Here is a 23437-nt window from a genome sequence, read left to right on the forward strand (position 1 = left end):
ATACTGAGGGTAATCCTAGCAACAACTAACCTAAAACTCAGTCCAGCTAATGAAAAGATGGACCTTGACCCTCATGTGAAAATCTACCAGAAGGAAAAGCTTTAGAAATGTTAAAGAATATGGAATTAGACAGAAACTCAGACCTACACAAAGAAATGGAGAGTGCTGGAGATACAATAAATAAAGACAATATCAAATTCGATTTTTCTAAAAGAAATCTATCTAAAAAAGAATAGTAATGTGTTATATATTTATAGAATAGGTAAAAATAAAATGTATAATAACAATAGCACAAAGGAAAGAAGGGGGTAATTAGGCATATAAAATTATAAGGTTTTTAAGCTAATAGGAGGTAGTAAAATATTTGATGGTGGATATATATTACTTCAAGATGTATATTGGAGAAACTAAGGAAAGCACTAGAAAATATTTGGGAAAGCAGCATAAATAATAATAGTGGAGACAAATATGGAATAATAAAAATATGCTGACTCAATCCAATTGATCCAAAAAATATGCTGATATCAATCCAAGAGGAATTAGAAAAAGAAGGAAAAAAGAAAATATGAAATCAAATGGAAAACAGATATCAAAATGAAAATTTTTAACCCAATCATATCAATAATCACATTAAATGTGAATGGCATGAGTGCATCAATTGAAAGAGATTATCAAATTGAATAAAAAAGTAAGTCTAATTATTTTCTATCTACAAGAAACCCACTTTATTTTTTTTAGGTTTTTTTTTTAAGTTTTTTTAAGATTTGTTTATTTATTTATTTTGAAAGAAAGGGAGAGCACATGCGAGGGAGTGAGGAAGGGGCAGAGAGAGAATTCCAAGCAGGCTTCACACTGTCAGCACAGAGCCCAATGCAGGGCTCGAATCCACAAACCTTGATATCATGACCTGAGCCAAAATCAAGAGGCAGCTGCTCAACCCACCGAGCTACCCAGGCACCCCCATTATTTAGGTTTTTATTTAAATCCCAGTCAATTAACATACAGTGTACATATAGCAATTCAACACTTCCATACAACACCCTGTGCCCAACACAAGGGCACTCCTTAATCATCACCTATTTAACCCATCCTGCCACCCACAAATACTAATTCAAAGGGATACATGCACCCTGATATTTCAGCATTATCTACAATAGCCAAATTATGGAAACAGCCCAAGTGCACATTGACTGATGAATAGAAATAGAAGATGTGGTACATATACACACAAAGAAACCCACTTTAAATGAAGACAGGTGCACCTGGGTGGCTCAGTTGGTTGAGTGCCTGACTCTTAATTTCAGCTCAGGTCATGATTTCATGGTTCATGAGATCGAGCCCTGCATCAGGCTCTATGCTGAGCATGGGGCCTGCTTAGGATTCTCTCTCTCTCTCTCTCTCTCTCTCTCTCTTTCTCTCTCTCCCCCCTTCCTCCTCCTCCTCTTCTCTCTTTCCCTCTCAAACAAAGAAAAATTAAATTAAATTAAAAATTGAGAAGACAGTTGTAAAAGGATGGAAAAATACATACCACAGAGAAACTAATCAAAACAAAGCTGAAAGAGCTACCTTAATAATAGACAAAATCAACCTCAGAATGTGTAATATCATCAGGGTTAAAGAGGGCCTATATATAATGAAAAAAGGGTCAGTTCTTTAGGAAAACCCAAGTGTGTTTGCTCCTAGCAATGCAGCTTCAAAACACATGAGGAGGAACATAAAGACCAATGAACTTGAAATGATAAATAGACAAATTCACAATTATAGTTGGAGACTTGAACACTTCTTTCTCAAAGAGGAAATCAGTAAAGACACAAGATTGGGACCACAGACGACATAACAGACATTGATAGAATACTCCACCCAGAGGCCCATACCTGTGGTTTTCAGTGTCTTTGATTTCTGTAGCTAGCAGGGGACAGTGTCTGGCACAAAAGACTTTAAAAACTTTTTTTTAATAAATGTTGAATGATAAAGTTTAAACTGTCGTAATCACATACCTTAGGTCTTCTGAAACAATCCCTATTTCATTAAATGTGATTTTTTTTAATTTTTAGTATTTTGTTTTATTTTTTGAGAGAGACAGAGAGACAGAGCATGAGCAGGGGTGGAGTAGGGAGAGAGGGAGACACAGAATCTGAAGCAGCTCCAGGCTCTGAGCTGTCAGCACAGAGCCCGACGCAGGGCTCCAATTCATGAACTGTGAGATCATGACCTGAGCCGAAGTTGGACACGCAACTGACTGAGCCACCCAGGTGCCCCTGAGGTGTGATTATTTTTTAAGATGATTCCGCAAATGAATAATTTCACTTTGTCTTGTACAGCATTTTATATAATTACATTTAGAAATCATATTCAGTACTTGGCCCCACACACTGCTTTTGGCTTTGGCTCAGAAAGGCGAGATGGCTATGTTGGTTATACTCAGTTTGACCCCAAAATCCCTTCTCTAATGTCCTTCTCTAGCCCACTCTGTGCCACTGGAGGTTGACCCTTTGGACTGTATCTTCCTCAATAGCTTTCTGGTGGGAGTCCACTAGGCTTGGTCAATGGGAGCCATGGACAGGGGGTCAGATTCCATCAAGGGGAAGGAGAAAGTGAGAGTGGAGTATTTCTTCCCCCATCCCTCCAGGATGCACGTCTCTGGCAGTGACTTTATCCCTCCGTAACTACAACTCCCATGAGACAGGGGCTTGCTTCTCCATGCATCTAGGTCTCACTGGGCTCCAGTGATATTGTCCACCAAGCCTAGAGATGGTAACGGCTTCCTTCCATTGCTAACTTCTGCAAGCCTCACCCTCAGAAGTACTCCATTTAAGCCTCATCTTATGAAACAAAGGGGGTGGATTCTCTTTCCTGCCAGACCTTAACTAAACTAGCAACTTGCCCTTAACAGGTGTACCTTGCCAGCTAGGTCACTTCTTCAGGGCAATGGCTCTCTTCATCTTTGCTGAACCGTAGAATCACCTGGGGAAATTTAGAATTGACCACTGCTGACTTCCATCCCCAGAATTTCTGGTGTCATTGTCCCGGGAATGGTCGGGGCATCAGGATTTTTAAAATCTCTCTAGGCCATTCTGCTGTGCAGCCAAGGTTGACAAGCACTACTCTGACTCACATACTTGCTGTGCAGAAAGACTCTTAGCACATAATGAAAATTCAATATGCCCCACTGTGATGTTTCTGTTTCTTTTATTTTTTTAAAATAAATTACTGCACTCTTTAATTTCAAGTGATGTTACTTTTCTACTCTTCTGTTTGTGAAAGTGTTTTTTTAAACAGAATAGAATAAATTTAAACATATTTATATCACAGTTTCCTCAAGAGGTTAAAAACAAAGAACAGATGTTTCTGGAAAGCATAAAAATCTGTTATGTGTATTTTTTTTTATTGGGTGTGCATGTGGGGGTGAGTTTTGCAAGAGAGTGGAAAGTGAATAAAAAAAAAAACATCAGGGGATTCCACAAGAGAAAGAATTTCAGAATCATTATCTGTGTTGAAATGCTACTCTCTTTTAAAGAGAATAATAGAGATACTAGTATTACATAATTAATTCACATTGGATGCATTGACTGATCTGGTCTTGACAATCTGCTCTGAAAAGGAAACATAGTAAAGCAATCCTTCACATCCTTTGGCACGTTAAAATAACTAGTGGCTACTGGCCTCCAGAGAACCTTTGAAGTTTTCAATGTTTAAAATGCCTTCACCATTTGGCAGCCTTTAAAATACAAAGGAACCACAACCACCCTCTCCTGTGTTAAAAGACAACCACTTTTTAAACACTACCCAAGAGTTTTTAGTGGTGTTCAGACTTAATAGTTTTAAGGAGAACTGATTGTACCATGCCCTTCATTTCATTCTGAGGTTTCCCCGAAATGCCTCATCTAAATAAATATTGTGCATGAATCACTTAGCTATGGTTACATTAATCTCAGTGGCATGCAACAAAAAGCATTTGTTTTCACTCACAATTTGTGGGTCAGTAAGGCAGGTCATTTGGGGTAGGTGTATGAGTCTATTTGGGCTACTATAACAAAATATCATACACTAAGTAGATGTTCAATAAATATTGACTGAAGTGGCTACTCATTGCTTAGTATTTGGCCCAAGATCCCAATGGAGTGTGGACCATGCCTTGGAGCGAGTATTGTGACGATAGTCACGAAGTCCCACCTACACACACTAAACCAAAAGTGAATCCATGTGAAATTACTGGCTGGCCACAGCTAAATCCCTGGAACTTCAAGGAAGACATCAACAGCATCTTGATGTTCAAGTGTTGGCCCAAGTGGGGCAAACACCAGTCTAGAGGTAGAAAATTACCCATCTTAAAGAGACACCATTGGGATATTACTGCTTTCATACAAAATGGAAGTGGAAAGTAAGACAGGGCAAACATGAGATTCATAAAAAACTGAGTGGTCAGGCTGCATCCCCATGCAAATCTTACCGGTAATTGTTATTCAGGGCAGGGAGCAGGGGAGAGATGTCCCCACAGAACTTCTGGGGAAGTGGAGAAAGTGAGGCTGAGAAGCCTTATCTTTAAAGAGCTTCACATGCACTCTGAATGCCTCACCACCACCAAACTGCACATTACTGAGCAGGGCCTGGGCCAGGTATGAAGTCACAAATTCTTCAGAAATGGGGAAGAGGTACAAATCTTTCTTCTACTTGAACTTTTGTGCCGGTAGAGCAGTAGGTGCCGAACCATGGGAGAAGGCTCTGTGCTGGAGCCCAGAGCACGGGTCTCAGATTCAAGGTTCTCTGATAGGCTCCAATGGGCAGATATGGAATATGCCTTCCAGAAGTGCTACACCTGGTCCCTTGTTGCTTGTGGTTCCCAGACAACCTATCCAAGCCTGATGGCCATAAAACTCGGAAAAGTTTTCAGTAGTGGGATAAACTTGTCCCAGTCTGTGCAGTTGGGCACAAGTTGTTCTTCCCCTTCTTGGAGGAGTCCAGAGAGAGCATGGGACTGTCCTCTGCCCTTCAGCAGCAAGTGGACCCTTTCTCCATTAGCCACGCCCCTTCACTGCTCATCCGAAAACAAATACTGACCCACTTCCCCTAAGGCTCATTTTTCTTGGCTCAGAGACTCCAGTGGACTGGCCTACCCTGAGGGCTGACAACCCATGATATCCTTTATGAATATTCTGTATGTTGAGGGAAAAGATCAGACTCAATAATTAGAAAAGGTGGCTCCAAAAGTGGCAGAGTCAATGAAGCAGATAAGGACAAGTTTAACAAAAGAGAAGTAAACCCTCAAGGAGACTCAATCATAGAAGGAAAAAAAAAGACTTTCTAAAACTAAAGGTAGAATAAAATTTGATGCCTGGATTTCAAAGTGTGGTAAACAGAACAGTCATTGCTAAGAACCAAAATGATGCTTTGAGTGAGCAAAAGAAAGAAATATACAACAGAAGTTAAAAGCATTTTTTAAAATGACAAGCATAAACAAAAAGGCAAAAGGCAAAAAGGACAGACCCAGGAGGCGTCTGCTGCAAATAATATTACATTCAGAAGGAGGAAAGGTATCATAGTTACATAGAGTATAGAGAAAGTACATAATAACAAAAGGTGAAATAAAAGAAATTACCTAAAGTTAAAGAAAAATTCCAAATGACACAGAACATAGCCTCAAAAAGTTACTGAACTACTCTAAAGAGACAATCTTATAAACTTCCAGGAAGTGCACGCGCACACACACACACCCAGATCACATGTAGTAGTCACTGAACCAGACCAGCATCTGACTTATAAATTGTACTCTCAACCAAGACAATGGAGTAACTGTGGGCAACTGAGAAAATCAGTCAGTTCCAAGAATTCTACACCCAGACAAGATACCATTTAATTACAACAAACGGTCAAAAGAATGACAAGATTCAGTGAGTTACCATTCTGGTAACCCATCTGTGAAAACACATACATATTCTGGCCAAATAAAAGAAAGTCAGAGCAGGGAACTCATCTTTAGGAAAAAGAAAGAATGCATGAATGGGTGATAGTTAAATATAAATGGATGGTACTGATGATGGGGCTGAAACTTAGATTTCTTAAGATTTTTTTTAATTTTTTTATTTATTTGAGAGAGAGAGAGCGTGAGAGAATGAGTAGGGGCGGGTCAGAGAGACAGGGAGACACAGAATCTGAAGCAGGCTCCAGGCTCTGAGCTGTCAGCACAGAGCCCGATGCGGGGCTCGAACCCACAAACCGTGAGATCATGACCTGAGCCGAAGTCGGACGCTTAACTGGCTGAGCCACCCAGGAGCCCCTTAAGTTTTCTTTAAATAGGGAAGGATATTGTGAGGAAGAAAAGCTTGAAGCCAAAATTCCAAACTCCATCAGCAGTGAAGTGTATGTGAGCATGTGTGTGCATGTGCATGTGGGGATGGAGTAAGAAGTGCGGTACGAGATGGGCTCAAACCCATGAAAAAATTTTTAGGGGCTCCTGGGTGGCTCAGTCAGTTAAGCGTCTGACTTCAGCTCGGGTCATGATCTCACAGTTCATGGGTTTGAGCCCCGTGTTGGGCTCTGTGCTGACAGCTCAGAGCCTGGAGCCTGTTTCAGATTCGTGTCTCCCTTTCTCTCTCTGACCCTCCCCTGCTCACTCTCTCTCTCTCTCTCTCTCTCTCTCAGAAATAAATAAAAAAACATTAAAATAATAATAATAATTAATAGCTTAAGAAAAGAATAAAGAAAATGTTTAAAAGGAAACCTAAAAAGAAGAGTAAAGAATAACAAAAACTAATATGTAAATCATAAAAGCAAGTATGTCAAGCATCATAATTACTGACTAAATTCTTCTAGCAAAAGACAAAGACTTGTATTAGTTATAATATAAATCCCAGACATAAGGTATTTCTAGAAGCATACTGAAACAAAGTTACAAAGAAAGATTGGAAATTAAGGGAAGGAAAAAATATACCAAGAAAAGGTTAAGAAAAACAAGCCCAATATGAATGGCAACACTAATATCAGCTAAAATGTAATTCATGGCCAAAATTATTAATGAGGTCAAAGAGGAATAGTATGTAATGGGTAAAAAACTAATTACTGAAAAACTCTATTATATAGAGTCATGAATATTGATAATCAACATAGCAGCTATATATACAAAATCCTAGAAATATAAGAAGACATTAATGAACATATTTTTAGTGTGGGATGTCTTTTTGTTTTTAATTTTTTTAATGTTTATTTTTGAGAGAGAGACAGAGTGCGAGAGGGGAAGGGGCAGAGAGAGAGAGATGGAGACCCAGAATCCAAAGCAGGCTCCCGGCTCTGAGCTGTCAGCACAGTGCCCAATGCAGGGCTCGAACCCACGAACCACGAGATCATGACCTGAGCTGAAATCAGGCGCTCAACCAACTAAGCCACCCAAGTGCCCTTAGTGTAGGATGTTTTTAAATGTTTTTTTTTTTTTTTAAATTTCTAGGAGAGAGAGAGACAGCGTGAGCAGGGGAGGGTCAGAGAGGGAGGGAGTCACAGACTCCGAAACAGGCTCCAGGCTCCGAGCTGGCAGTCAGCACAGAGCCCGACGCGGGGCTCGAACCCACCAACCGCGAGATCATGACCTAAGCGAAAGTGGGATGCTTAACCGACTAAGCCACCCAGGCGCCCCAGTGTGGGATGTTTTTAATATTCTTTCAGAATTTGACAGTTCAAGTATACAATTAAAGCAAAGATAGATAGGATGTGAGAAATACAATAAACTATACTTTTTTTTCCTCTTCTTTTATTCATGTAATTTACAAATTAATCATATGCATAATGTAAGAAAACTTTGCTATATTTCCCAAAGCAAAGATTTTTTTTTACTTTCAAACAGGCAATCAACAATAAAAAGGTTTTCTAAATCCTCTAATTATTGGAAAATTAAGAAACCTGTTTGGCATAATTTCTGGGTCAAAGAGAATATCAAAACTGAAACCACAAATTAAGTATCCAAAAGATAATAGCAAAATCTATTGGATACACTTAAAGCTATGCTGGTGGGAAAGGATTTATAGCCTTCAATCATTTTATTGTTTAAAAACAAAATAAAACAAAATTACACAGAGCCATGAAAATTATTTAGAACAATTTGGATCTTATTTTTTTCATTATTGAAAACAATGACTCAGTAGGTAGGCCCTTTGACCCAGTGCTTTCATTGATTTTCAATTTTCTTCATTTGAACTGTTTCCTTTATTTTTCTGTCCCATTGTCATCACCATAGTAAGAGTGAATAAAGCGATCAAGAATTTGTCTGTCTGAAAATTATGAAGAAAAACAGGATGAAATCTTCCATTTAATTATTTAAGCACTAAATAGAGAAATTCTAGAAAGGGGAGAAAATACCTGATAATAGTGCTCTAGGTACAAATTTGATGGAACCAAAATATCAAAGGGCATATGCCTAATACCTAGCAAGATACAATTGTATAATTATTGATTAAAAAGAGTAAAACGTCATATTCGAATGATCACCAAGTCTTCCTGGAAAGAACATGGAGCCTGGAATGAAACTAAGCTTAGGTTTCTGTTTTGCACTCACAACTTCTGGCAAGTCACATGTCCTCTCCATTCCTTCATTTCCTGGTCTTTGAATATATATAATAGTACTTACCTTGCTCCGTTGCTGGACTGGATTAGGAATGCTATGTAAAGCGCCTGGTCCATAAAAGACAATAAATAGGAGAGCCTTACCCTTTACTACTGAGGACACAGTAATAAATAGTGATGACCAAAAAACTATATAGGCTATTGTTCCAAAAGCTCGTTAAAGCTGGGGCTATTTTTCTGCCAACAAACCTTGGTATGCTTTGCTATCTTTGAGTAACAACTGACCATGAGAGGGCCCTTCAACCTCCTGGCCTCCATTTCCTCATCTGGAAAGTAAAGGAGCCTTGACTGGTTCTGAACATTCATGGTTCCCTAATCCTCATTACATAGATATATAGATAGATATAGATATAGATATAGATATAGATATAGATATAGATATAGATATAGATATAGATATAGATATAGATATAGATATAGATATATTCTTTTAATATTACAGAGCAGAGCTATAAAATTTTTCTTACTCCTAGCAATTGTCATCTACATAGCAAAAACCAAAAGAAAGGAAGAATGCAAAGGGTACCATGTTATCAAGTTCAATGCCCATGTTACCATGCGCTGAAGTCTAAAGATCAGGAGTGTGTGTGTGTGTGTGTGTGTTTCAGGTTTACTCTCCAATTCTTTGTGGTTCTTTGTTTTTATGACCTAATATTTAATTGTAAACCATCCCCACCCCACTCCATATCTTTTCTGATCTCAGCATTTTTAAATTTTGGTATACTTTTCATGAAGTTAAACACACTGATCTTTCATGTGCAGTTTGATGGGTTGACACTTGCATGTATTAACCCCTATATTCATATAATAGAGATCATTGCCACCACTCCACTCCAGAAAGACTTGTCATGCTCCTTCCCAGTCAACACCTTCTCCCTCAAGACACTCACTGTTCTGATTTCCTTCATCACAGATAAGTGCTGCCTGTTGTAGCCCTTTGAATAAATGCAAACATACAAAATGTGTGATTTTGTGTCTGGCTTCTTTCACTCAGCATAATGTTGTTGAATACATCAGTAACTGGTGTTTCTTAATATCTAGTAGTATTTCATTTTGTGAATATACCCAGTTTGTTTACATTCTGCTATTGGTGGTGATTTGGGTTGTATCCAGTCTGGGACTATTGAGAATAAAATGGTTATGAACATTTTTGTACATGTTCTTCTATGACATGTGTTTTCTTTTCGCTTCGGTGAATACTCAGAAGTAGATCTTCTGGGTCATGGAGTAGATGTAGGTTTAACTTTGCAGGAAACTGGCAAATCTGTAACAAGTGTTACAGTGATCCTACTATTTGACATACCTACAAGCAACTTTTTGCTCCATAATTCTCAACATTTGCTAGTTTTAGTAGTCATTTTGAGTCCCAAATGTCTCCATTTTAAATCTTACAGCTAAGTTAATTTTAAGTAAGCAAGCAAATGAACAAAAAATCATTCTCCTACCAAAGATAAGCATTGAAGGTGAATCAAGTTTGGCATGAATGAATAAAAAAGATGAGATTGTAGCAAATTTAATAGCAATTTAAATAACTTAATGTCAAAAAGGTTACCAGTTGTCATTCTAATGCTACCTGTATTTATTATGTACGGATGCAGATTCGTGTCCCCATGAATTCATTTATGCTCCTCCCTCTGCTCCTCTGAAAGGCCCTACTTCTTATCAGGGTGATTCATCCTTAACCTTTAAAGAAAGCCCCCCAGAAGCAGCCTTCCTTAACACCCTGTCAGTCCACAGGGTTGTAATATACCCAAAGATTACTTTGATTACAGAGCTTATAACATTATAACTGTGTGCCTGTCTCCCACACCTGAAAATGAGTTCCTTGAAAAAGAAGGATTTGTTTTCTATTTATCTTGGTATCAAGTAAGCATGATAGATACTCAATCAGTGAGGTTTCTTGAGTCAGTGAATATATTCTTAACAGTATTGAATCACACCCTAGGAAGGGCTATTCGTGGGAGTTTTCATTGGAAGAGATGGAGAGGGAGTAATGGCTGAAAGATTCTGAAGCCAGATTTCAGATAATTTTGTCTTTCAAGAGGGGAATACGTAGGGAGATGACAGTCTTTACCAATAGATAACAGTGGCCTCAAGAATAAACCATGGGGTGATCTGAATCACTCAGAGATTAACACAATTTTGAAAACAGAATGGCTATTAAAGACATCTAGTTCAAATCCTTCAAGTTCTAATAGAGAAACTCAATACCAAATAGTGATCTTCAGCATTGTTGGAAATAAAAGATTTGCCTTCAGCTGCTCCTCCTTTCTTCTTCTTCAGCTTCATTTTATGTCTTCCCAGAGTCTTCTCTATCCTACCTCACCCCGCCACCTCTGTAGCCCCTGCTTTAGGCCATGACGTTCATCCCTCCCCTTCCCCTCTCTCTTTCAAAATGTACCTGCTCTGGGCTCCGATAGTGTCTAAGAGGGATAATTCAGTAAAATACTTTAAGCTGAGATGGTAATCATTCATTCAGTCTAATATATCTATCTGTCAATATTTTTGTTCTTTGCATACTGGCTCAGCCCTACCACAAACGAGCTCTGCTGAGACACTCACCATCCAAAATGCAAAAGCATCATCCAAGGCACTAGAAAATGACATGAGTTTTTGGGCACAAAAATTCAAAGGGAACCTCCTACTTGCTTGTCAGCCTCTAGCTAGCTGGCTGATGGTGGGTCATTCTAAAGCAAAACTAGGAAAGAGAAACCAACACCAGCAAGCAGATCCTACAAGCCACCAAGTCACTGCAAAATGGCAAGGCTCTGGGACATGAGTATCTGTGTGCCTGCCCCCAGCACCCTCCTGAGGGCACCAGGAAAGGAGGAGATCTGAAAAGCTACCACAGCCTAGATTGGCCCCAATGCTACTTTGTTAATAGACCGTGTCTCACTTGTCTGGAGAGAAAAGCCCAACTGGGAAAGTCCAACAGAATCAGCTGAGGCTAGGAATCTTGGAGAAGGTAGATCTGAGTGAGGCAGAGGCTGTCTAAGCATCTAAAGAGTCCTTAGTTCACCCTTGGGCGGAGGGGGGCAACACTAAGGCTCAATTACAAATCACACACACAGACAACCAAGGACAGAAGTGCCAGCAGCCACCGTGGGTTTTCCTTGCAGACAGAGACGTGACAGCTCCATCTATATTTCAAGTCCCTGGGCATGTGGGAACATCTGCTTTGGGAGCACTCTTTAGGGTCAAACAGATGTGGCACCAAGGTGAAAAGAGCACCCCACAGAATGCTGACTATGAACTTGAGCAGGGCACAGAAACAGAAGGCAGGCCAGCAGACCTGAAAGAGCCTCTTGATTTCCTTCTGACACATCAAACCAGCCCAGAGGCATCTGTTGAAAGGAATGAGGCTCCCAGTGGAAAATGCAGACTTCTGGTTCTGCCTTCGAGTGAGGCAAAACACCTATGTCTTGTACTTCTTGAAACCCAACATTCAAGCTCTTTTCAGGAACTTTGGCCCATCAGCCCTCAGTCTGCAATCATGGGAAGTATCCTCTTTTCCCTCTGTCTTGCCTACAGTAGGGTTTCCGTTTTCTGGGGCATAGGTGATCTCAGTATAAAAGGGTTTCAGTGAGGATTTCAGGGGATCAAGCTCTTCTGATCGTAGGTAGGGACAGGCAAAGGACAGAGACTGGGGACCCAAGCCAGGTGGGCAACAGGGAGTAGTTGGAGGATTATTGAGTAGCCAGTGGAATCCCAAGCTTAAGCTTGACCTCAGGGCACAAAACAAGGCAGTGACCCACACAGAGTCTGACCGTGCAGAGGACGGTCCATTGAGGGTAGGAAGAACTATCAGGACCTTTATTTATATTCTATATATTTGTATTCTATGACATTATATTGTATCACTTTTCACTTCTTCCTTTAGCATTTAGCGTGTTTTATAACTTACCTAACACATTCATTTAGCAGTGTATGAATATGCTTTATAAAAATAAATGTTTCTGAACTGAGGCACGTGCACAAAAATGAGGAGTGATAGGGCATATGGTCGCTCGCAGCAGATGCTGAGCACAGCTGTTAGAAGAGTCTAGTTTCCTCCTCTACAGCTTCTCTGCGTTGATGTTCTACACATGCACAGAATGACCAGTTGCCCCTAAGAGGCTCCCAAGCAGATACCAGTCCCAAGGCCCTGAGCTGGGACAGGACTTTGTTAAGCAGAATGAACTAATGCTGTCCTGAGCATGCCTTCACTCTTTTTGAGGACATTATACACAGAGATTCTCATGTACCCTAAAAAACCTGTCATACAAAGTACCACCGAACAGGAAATAAAGATTACAGAAGATAAGACAAAATTGTGAGACAGTATAAACACCCACAGAAGAAATTACTTAACCGTAATAAAAACAGAAGTCATCTGGGAGCAATTCAACCACGGGTTAAATGAGTGAAATGAGTGAGATCAGAAACGGGTGAAAAGCTAGATGTTTCTTTTATAATATGTGGGGCTACAGTCACTGGGACCTCTTTTAAGAAAACTTTAGTTTCAGGGCATCTGGGTGGCTCAGTTGGTTAAGCATCCGACTTCGGCTCAGGTCATGATCTCACATTTCATGAGTTGGAACCCCATATTGGGCTCTGTGCTGACAGCTCAGAGCCTGGAACTGCTTCAGATTCTCTGTCTCCCTCTCTCTCTGCCCCTCTCTTGCTCACACTCTATCTCTCTCAAAAATAAAAGTAAACATTAAAAATATTAAAAAAGAAATAAAACTTTTTTCCAGTGGGTTCAGGTCTACACAAAACTATGAGATTTCTATGAGGCAATATCTATCTTTTTGTGAACATTTAACTCCAGTGGCTAAAAGTTGGAACAATTTCTATTTGCATAAAGCAATGTATTATGATCTGTAAGTCCATTAAATAGTAACTCAAGACCTCCTCTTACCTTTGCAGGAAACACTCTGAAGGTACTCTGTAATTTGAGAGGGAGTAAATGAGTTTAAAATCATTAAGTAATCCAGGGAGGTTTTCCCATAATCGCTTTGGTACACAGTCTGGTTCTTTATAAGCTCTTGACTCCTCAGGGGGCTGTACAGCACGGAAGGGACTAAGGGGACACACAGGAGGAAAAGACATGGAGGCCATCACTGAGCAAAGAATTCCTGTCCTTCTTTGTCTAGTAAGCTCCCAACAGCCCTGCACCCAACTTGGAGCTTACTCAGCACCCTTAAAGTCCTGGAAAGCGAGGTGCTGTATATGAGTGGCTCCTTCCAGGACTCGGGCTGAGCAGGGCTGCTTGGACTCAGGACTGTTGCTATTGGCAGTGGGGGTGATTGGGGCTGGTGGTCAAGTTTGACCACAATTTTCAGAAAAATTCTCCCTGAAATCGACTCTTCCTGTCACTCAGCGTGTTGGGATGGTAGCGTTCACTGCCTCCTTAGTAAACCTATGCCTTCACAGAAGCTTCTTTCCCTTTTGTACCATCTCCTGTGCAGACGTGGGCTGACATACTAAGAGGAGTCCCTCAGAGACCCAGGTATGTTCAGGTGAGCAGTGATGACATCTCCAGCTGGCACTTATTACATATTTTAAACTAATAAAGGCATCAGGTGCAAGCCAAGCCAAAATCACTTACATGTGATTCTGAATATTGCTCATTTAATGTGGGTTCTGAAAGTCATGGAATTATCATGAAAAAAAAAGCATGATGTGAGAATCGAATTTCTACAGCATGCCCAATCTTTGAACCTTAAGGACACCTTAAATACTGCTTTCAGTTCCCTGTAAAGGGACCACCGGCCAGAGGGAGGAAGCAGGCTGGTGAGGGCACTTTTATGCTACATCATAAGAAAAGCATTTGTAGGATCTGGAAATGCTTTAAGTAGAGAGTGTGGAGGGTATAAAAGATGGTTTTCATAGAATAATTTATACTAGTTAACCTCTGTGGGAAGAAGTAGAACCAAAGCCAAAGTTTAGCAAGGGAGTTTCCAGCTATTGAGAACTTCCCAATAGTTGGACTACCTAAGAATGAAAGAGTTGTGTGGGGGGTGGGGTATCCTCCAAAGAGTTACAACATCACCCCTTGGCAAGGATGGGATACAGGGGATTTCCACATGGTGTGAGGATCTAGACAAGGTAACTTTTATGCTGTCTTCTAACCCGGAGATACTAAGCTTCTATCCTGTGATTTTTGTCTATAGTGCTACCCGATATCAACTCCACCCGAGGAATATATCACTATCTCAGACTGACACCAAATTATTCTCTTCACCAGTGGCTTGGTCATGGAACTTTTAAAGCTTTTTTGTTGAAAACAATAGGAATCAGGATCATAAAAGAACACTTGAATGGAATGGTTGCCAAATCTGAAGATACTTGATGGACTTACCATATGGTTAGGCTTCCAGTGGATAATTGACAAATCTAATTTGAGTCCCATCCAGTCTCTTTTTTAGTCATTTTATAGTAACTACATTCTTCCTTTTGTTTTATAAGGAGGAAGCGTCCCCCAATCTCAACCACTGCCCCCAGGCAGAGGATGCACTCATTTCATAGCATAAGGACTCAGTTATTTTCTGGGGCTTACTCACTCCCTGGGTTTGAAGCTAGGCATAGTTTTGACTCCATGTAGGGATGCAGGGGTCATTGGCATTCTTTATGACAGTTACCAAGATTACCTGCCAATGTGCTGAAGAATCTTGGAACAAGGACAGAGTCTATAAAGTTGCTTTAAAAGCTATGGTGTACTTACCTTGACCCTGAGAAGCAACTGGTAGGCTTGAGTAGCACCCACATTTGAAATTAAAGTCCTGCAATTCAGGAATTTTAGCTGGAACTTGGTAATTCTGTCGAAATTCAGTGTCTGCAGGTCGAGGAAGTAACTTTTTCCAGTCCTGAGACGTCTGAGAACTTTCCTTAATCTCTGGAACTGGGGTGGAGGTACAAATGCAAGGCAATAACTGCTTGAAAACTATTCAAAATAGCATTGTATTTTCATTCCATTTTTGCTTCCGGCAGTAGCTTCCAATTTATCACACTAAACCCACTCTTCTTTTATTTAGAAGTACAATCAATGTAGTTTTTATAGATATTTCAACCAAGAAATAATTTTCTGCTTATCAGGCATGGGAAGTATATGCTCCAATGATTAGAAGTAGCTTTTAATGAATATATTGTATGTCAGTTAGGAGTGCTCTTCTGTTCTGCTCAATGGACACAGAAGACATCCTCATTCCAGTAGGCCTGCCTCGTCCCTGGGGCAGGGTGGGTTGCGGAGAGAGAGATCTCAGGTAAGGCTACTGCTGACATGTAAAACATAGGATTCCAGTTAACTTTGAATTTCGGATAAATGACGAATAATTTTTATAAAATACTCATTTATCTAGTATACATTGTTATTCTAATTTAACAGGGCATCCTGTATTTTTTATTTGTTAAATCTGACAACCCTAGACAGGGCAGTGCATTGTCAGCCTCATTATCTTGAAAAGAACCACTTGAAGCTCATCCCTTACTGATGGAAAGTTAGGTAGCATTGTCACTGGTGGACAATAGCACTATTAATTCGTTGCAATAACTCTGCTAATGAATGTTCATTAAACACCAATGATATGATTATAAATAATCATTAAATATCTAAGAAGCACTGATGAAATGCCAGCTTCTACAAGCACTACCAAATTACAGAGGAGGCACAAACTATCTCACTTAGAGGGTGTTCGTCCCTAATTGTTGCTACCAAGTGTTGGTTCAGAGGCACACGATACAATACCAATTGTATTCAGGACAAGAATGTTAACACGGATATCATGAAGAATATCCAAACTTGGCATCCAAAGTGCCAAGTACTATTGAAACTAAACTCGAATCTTGTTCTGAATTCATTTTTCAGTAGGTCTTTTCAAAATAAATTCAAACGTACATCAAACAATGTGTGATGTCACCTACTGGCACCAAGAGCGTTTTAATGATTTTTTAAGAAATGATTTCTGTCTAGACCAGCACAGTGAGAGAAAGTGTCACTACATGCTGCCTCTTCATTTAGATGACTCAGGAAAAGAGCACATGGATACTCAATGGCCCTCATTATGATATCATAATACTGTCCAAGGAGAAGACAAGGTTGTAGAGAAGAGGCAACTCTAGGGCTTAAAAATCAGGATATCCCTTAAGATATTTTGGAAAATATAGGTATGGTTCCTAGTAAACACCATCTATAACTTGGTTTTTGTATATTACTAATAGCTTTGTATGAGAAAAACAAATTCTTGTTGAAGTACTTGAAGTGCTCTGTGCCAAACTTAAAAACAATCATTGTTCTACCTTCAGAAAACCTCCACCTAGTGTGATTAGAAGATATACGCACGACAAACAGATATGGGATGTGATATCTTGTAACCATAATCCTTGGAACTGTGGTTCTCACAGGCAGATAATACATCAGACTTACCTGGGAAGGTTTTTCCAAAGCATATTTGCAGAACCTCATCCCAGACTTTGAGAATCTCTAGGAGTGGGGCCCCAGGCACTTATATTGTGAACAAGCTTCCCCTATACTTAAGAATCACTAACTCAGAGCCTTCAACAGGGGCTATAGAAGCCCAGACGGAGTGAGTATAATGAACTCTGTTAGCGGAAGGGAAGAAAGACAAGAGTTAAATGGCAGATAGAGCAAAGGATGTGCTTTGATGATGGGTCAACACTTCAGCAAAAGTTGTGCACTATGTTCGTGAAGTATGATCTGGCCTGCAGGAGTGTGAGGTATGCAGGGCAGAGTAGTAGCTGAGGGTGAAGCAGGAAGGGTAAGTTAGAAACTGGGTTGTGAAGGGTCTTGAGGGTCTGGTCCATGTAGACCAGGAGCAACCAGCATACTGGAACAACTGGGCACAAAAACCCAGAAAAGACAAAAATTAGAGCCTAGATTTACACTGAGTTCCTTTGAAGATAAAGATTAAGTCTTACTCTTCATTGATCCTTAGCAGTTATCACAGTAATCGACCTCCTTAAATGTTAATGACTGAACAAAAGAAAAAAATCAGAAACAATTAATTTGAACCACACCTTAGTGACTATGTGTTAGATGCTTACAGTAGCCTTTAGTTCTTCTTAACTACTGCTTTTATTGTCTTCACAAAATTTCACGTTAATAAGTTCCTTCAGTACTTATTAAGAAGAGAAGTTCTTGATACAAAGGGACCCAACTGATACCTGAAGTCCCCATAGTGGAACTGAAGTTTGCCATGACTCAGAGCTAACCTGACCCAATGCTAACCACACTTCCAAGGCCTGGACTCCTCTCCGGGAGCCCTCTCTGCTTCTCAGGAGCTCAGCTCCTAAGTGTTTCTTTTTCTCTTGAGAACAGTGATACCGCACTAGCCTAGCTAAAGCCCAAAGAGAGAAACTGGCCCATTTACGATTAGCATGGTGCTTGCAGAAAGGCCCAAGTCAAAAGTACATCTACAGCAAGGACTATTCAAAACCACTGGGACCATGCACATAATCTATAGCCCAGCAAGAACTAGTTCTACTGTCTCTGTCTGCTGTTCTAGTTCATCAAAGCCAAGTTCTCCAAGCCTCAATGGGAAAACAAGCACTGTTACTGCTTCTCAATCATTTGCCTTAATACAATGAAGATACGAAGATAATATATGGTCCCTGTGCTTTAGAAGCTTAAAGTATTAGAGAAACAGACACAAAAATGGAGAATTACATATTAGGTGATAAATGATGTGAAAGAGATAAAAATAAGATCTATAAAAACATATGCAAGAGTCACCAATCCAAACGTGGGGGATCAGAGAAGACTCCCGGGAGAGAAATGAAGCCTGTATTTAGACTTAAGTTATGAATAGACATAGGCTAAAAGAAGGGAGGGGCAGGTGGCCCACGGAAAGAAATGGTGTGCACGGGGCACAAGGCTGCCAGAGGCATGGTGGTGGGTCTGGAGGAAGGAAGGCAGTCAGTCTCATGGAGAGTGTGGGGCTGCTGAGGGAGATTGCTGGTGCGGCAGGCAGGCAGGGACCAAATTGTATAGACTCACATTAAGGCATTTAGCTTTTATCCTGAGGACAATGGGGAGTTACCAAAGGGTTTTCAGCTGGAAGGTGACATCAATTTGCACATCCGGAAACTATGGTTTATAGTACGGGTGGTGGATTGGAAGCAGCAAAACTGGAAAAGAGAGCTGGATTAGAGGTCATCCAAGGGGGAGACACGGGGAGCTTTGGGGAGGGAGAGGAGCAGATGGAGCTAAGAGATTTAGGAGAGACTCTTGGAAGGTCCTGGGTATTTATCTACACACAGGGAAATGGTAATTTGTACATGCTGAAAGGGCTCTGATTAGAAGCTTGAAGATATCTTTTAAGAACGCTGACATTTCAAATCTTTTCCCGTCACCCTTAATATTTACCTTAAGTATGGAGGCCTTTTGATTCTATACTCATCTAACTTCAAAAATGTACTTCCCATATATTTTTTCCATCATTCCGCAAATATCTACAGAGCACCTCCTATACACCCAGAGTAGACCATATAGACTGTGCTAGATTCCGAGTGAATTAGACAGGCCTTTGGGGCACCTGCTGAATAGTGGAAGAAATAATAAAATAAAAACAACAAAAAGCAAGAATCAGTAAACAAATGACTGCAAAATGCCAGGTGCTAGAAAGTAACAAATGAGGCGGTGGCACACTTCTTTGGATACAACAGTAAGGAAAGGTCTCACAGGCAAGGTGACACTCTGGAGTCTACAGAATGACAGTAAAATCACAGAAAGAGCTTGGAGAAGAACAATGCAGGCATAAAGGATAGCCTGCACACTGGTCAAAGGTGGGGTTGGGGGGGGAATGGTATCTTATAGGAATTTTAAAAACGCCCATGTGGCAGGAGCCTGATGAATGAGGGGATGGAGGGAGAAGGAACACTAAGGAGGTAAGCAAGGGCCAGGCCAGCCTTGCTTGACCTTATGAACAAAGAGAAGGAACTAAAACTTGGATTTCATTCAAAGTGCAATGCAGAAAGCCTGGGTGGCTCAGTCGGTTAAGCATCTGATTTCGGCTCAGGTCATGATCTCACAGTTCATGAGTTCAAGTCCCACATCAGGTGAGCTCATGCCCCACTTCTGGTGAGCTCCAGGCCCACTTCGGGTGAACACGAGCCCCATTTTTATGAGCATGAGCCCCACTTCAGGTGAACCCCACTTCTCTCTTTCTCTTCCCTCACCCACCCCTGCCCCTCACTCACTGGTACCCTCTTCTCTCTCTCTCTCAAAAACAAAATCAAAACAAAGTGCAATGCAAAGCCAGTGAAACAAAGCAGTAGAATAACATGATCCAACTTAGATTCATAAAAGATCATCATATATCATATTTGACTCCTCCCTCCCCAAACTTCACCAAAATGATAGTAAATTAGAGGTTAACACATTTTTAGAAGATGGAAACCAAATACAGATGTGCCAACTGAATTAGTAAAGTAGAGGAAGCTAAAACTAAGTGACCCCTGAAAGGGAAAACAAAACAGTGAGCTAATCCACACTATAGACCCCCAAGAGGCTTCTGTGACAGGAACAGGGTAAGGCCAGTATGAAGCTCAGGATAAAAACAAGAGGCTTGAGTGAAAGCTTGTATACAGAGTGGTTAGAGTTCCTGCACCATCTTCTTAACTGCATGCAGTCATTTGACTATCCTTTCCTCAGATATTTATTAGGTGCAAAACTGAAAGGAGGAAACCCTGGAGATTCCAGAACACCAGGCACAGTGCAAGGTGAGGTAGTGAGATGAACGGGAAAAAGAAGGGTTCAGTGAACGTCTGCACAGCAAGCAGGAAGATCCCAGTTTCCTCCCCAGTCCTGTTCTCAGAAGGCCAACATCCAAGGGTTCCTCTCTCGAGAAACTGGCCTATAAATACAGGGTGGGTTCCCAACAGAAAGAGCTTGTCACCTAACCACCTAAATCAAGCACCAGCTAACAAGCTCCATCTCTGTATGTAGTCTCCAATCAGATTTGAGTATCTCCCCTGTAGGTCTTGTGAACCTTAGAGATTAATATTTTGCATATTCACTTAAAAAAAAAAGTCCAAGGAATTAAAACAAGTTTTATTAGCATCATAGTAAATTTGCCTCTGCCCTCTTGTAAATATGAACAGAAAACCAAATTTTCATTAGACCATTAAAACACTCAGAAAATAGAGACAATGCAAAGAATAGATGAAAACGTTGAAAATTAAGTGTATCATAAGCATCCTAAAATTTATAAGAGAATTACTACATATATAAAACAAGAACAATGCTGTTTTTTAAAAAATAATCATAATAATAATCAGACCATAATAGACCATAATAATCAGAGGTCTATATATTGTAGTAAATAAAACTTATTAATTTTACTATTCAAACAAAAAGTCAGGGAAAGGAAGAAAGCTTGTAAATTAAAAACCAATAGAAGAGCTAGATTAAAAAATAGATCAATTTTCAAGTTAGCAGAGCAAAAATACAAAGAGAAAGATACTAGGAGAGAAAAGATAAGAAAGTTGGAGGATCAGTCCAACAAATAGGAATCCCAGAAGAGAAGAGAGGAAAGATATGGGAGAAATGTAGACATGCAGGAAACAATGTCCAGAATTGAAGGACATGACTCTGGCTTCTAGAGCCCCTGGTTGTCCAGTATAGTCAATGACAAAAGATTCTCACTAATGCATACAGTTGTGAAATTCAGAATGTCAAAAATAAGGAAAAAAAATAAGAGTTTCTAGGGAAAAAAAAATAAACATAAGAGGGTCAGGAATCAAAATGGCACCAGTCTTCTACAAAGAAATTCTGGATGCTAGAAGATATTTGAAGGAATGCATTCTGAGAGAAAGTGATTATCATCCCAGAATTTTATATCCAGCCAAACTATCACACAAGTTTAAGAAGAAAGGACAGAAGAAAGGACATTTGCAAATAGAGCAGAACACACTCAAAAAACTTCCTCCCATGCATTCTTTCTTAGGAACCTACTGAAAGATGTGCTTCAGCAAAACTAGAGAAAAGGGATAAGAAAGAGGAAGAGGAAACAAGACTCAATGCAGGCAGAAGCCAAAGCCATTCCTAGAATGATGAGAAAGGAAGTCCCAGTGCACAGTGGGGCATCAAAACTACAGAACAACCCAGTCTGGATTAGAGAGAAATAATAAAGGGTGTCAAGCAGAAGATCTTTGGGAAAAATACTAGAAGGGGTAGAATATTTGAAACTGTGTTTGGAAAAAACATCTTGATAAGTGTGTGACAAAGAATTTGGCAAAAATCAGTGATAGGCCCATAGAAAACTAAGCATATGAAAAAAAAGTCAATTATTAACTCTGGGGAAAAAAAAGGAAAAAGAAACTATTCTAAAATACCACCTTGCTCAGCAATGAATGTTTACATAACCATAATATATCATATCAGGATCACAATATAAACATTAGCAATTGAATCAAACAAGTATTTGTAATAAAATTATAGAGAGAATGGATGGAAGAGGCATGAGAAAGAGCTACCGGACAGCCAAATCCTCAACCACCATAACAGGAAATTAATAACAATGTCTAAAATTGAACCAAAAAAAGCAGTGTATACATATTATTTTAAAATATGGAGTATTACATAAAAACCACTGGAGGGATTGAATTGATTACCAATTGGGAGTGGAGTCAAAGAGCTACTATTATTTTGTAATAAGCCATTAGGTTACTATTTGATTTAGGTGTATGCATGCATTAGTTTCATAAAAATTTCAATTTTTCAAAAACACAATAATTGGAAATGGCATGTTCAACGTGACTTCTTCATCTTTGCTGGGCTCTTTTATCCTCGTTTTTCAGGTCCAGGAAGCCTTTCCTGGGGCCCCCTCCCCAACTTTAGGCTAAATGTCCCACTGTGTGCACCCATGGCACCCTGCCTTTCCCATATGCTACACCATTTCATATGTGACTTTTTGTTTGCTAAATTGCCTTTTTCTGTGTCTATACTGTGAATTCCTTGAGGAAAGAAACTGCATCTGTGCTGTTCACCACTGCCAACTCCGGGGCACAACATATGACCAGGGAAAGGAGAAAAATGAACAAGTTTACCTTTTGATCTGTCCACAAAGTCTCTTCTAGTAGTGGAAATAAACTGATTTGATACTGCCTTCCTAAAGGCTTCCTCTGAAGCAGCGATTTTCCAACGGAGGTGGCTCCTTATTGATGCCATTGATTGTCCCTGAGGTAATGTCCAGAGAAAGAAACCCTATAAATGCAAACACAATGTTCAAGAAAATCCATATAGGTTCACCTAATAGAATGAAGATTACGTGTGCTTGTGTGTACATATTCTTCTGGGTCCTCCACACCCAGCTACCCCACTGCAATGTGTGCAGAAGCCTGTCACCAGGAGCCATCAGTTCACCCAGATGTAACACAGGTACTTGGTCATTTCTTTGACTTTTCCTATTGATGACAGGAAAATATGATTGCAAGGCCCAAAGACTGTGCCTCCAACCAGAAATCTCCAGCTGAGACCAAAGGAGAAGACCCACATGAATGCTCAATCTGGCTTTAAATGCCCAAGGAGCAGACAGCCTAGGCTTCGAGAGACACCCTGCCTCCGATGCCTCGCTCCTCACCTCCTCCTCAGCAGCAGCCTATAAGAGGGGGAGGGCAAGCGCTCTCTCCTCTTGGCCTCCAAAGAGATTTTATGATTATGAAACTTGACACCTCCAGCACCTCTTTCCATCTATCCATTCTCTCATGACCTTGCTTCCTATTTTCCTGAGCAAACTGAAGCCATCTGATGAGAACCTTGACACACAGCCCAGCACGCCACCGACCAGACACATCTGCACTCACTCTGTGATGAGAGAGCAGGTGCAGGTGT

General features: G+C 40.2%; 1 protein-coding gene across 3 annotated transcripts in view; it reads right to left on the bottom strand.

The window, feature by feature from the left end:
• Positions 1–23437, bottom strand: part of TEX26 (testis expressed 26) — a 60047-nt gene that overhangs the window by 18140 nt on the left and 18470 nt on the right. For 2 of the 3 annotated variants that reach the window (XR_005526182.1, XR_005526183.1), the window contains 3 exons: positions 22654–22810; positions 15314–15490; positions 13508–13669 (listed from right to left, as the gene is read on the bottom strand). Coding sequence is in view for 1 of the 3 variants with exons in the window: in XM_039221121.1 (XP_039077052.1) it covers positions 8191–8255; positions 13508–13669; positions 15314–15490; positions 22654–22810 (561 nt within the window). In the remaining 2 variants the exon portion in view is untranslated. Of the gene's footprint in view, positions 1–8072; positions 8256–13507; positions 13670–15313; positions 15491–22653; positions 22811–23437 lie in introns of those variants that run through there. The other variant, XM_039221121.1, reaches the window with a different exon arrangement.

Source organism: Hyaena hyaena, unplaced genomic scaffold (assembly GCF_003009895.1).
Source record: "Hyaena hyaena isolate Hyena2069 unplaced genomic scaffold, ASM300989v1 scaffold_944, whole genome shotgun sequence".
NCBI lineage: Eukaryota > Metazoa > Chordata > Mammalia > Carnivora > Hyaenidae > Hyaena > Hyaena hyaena.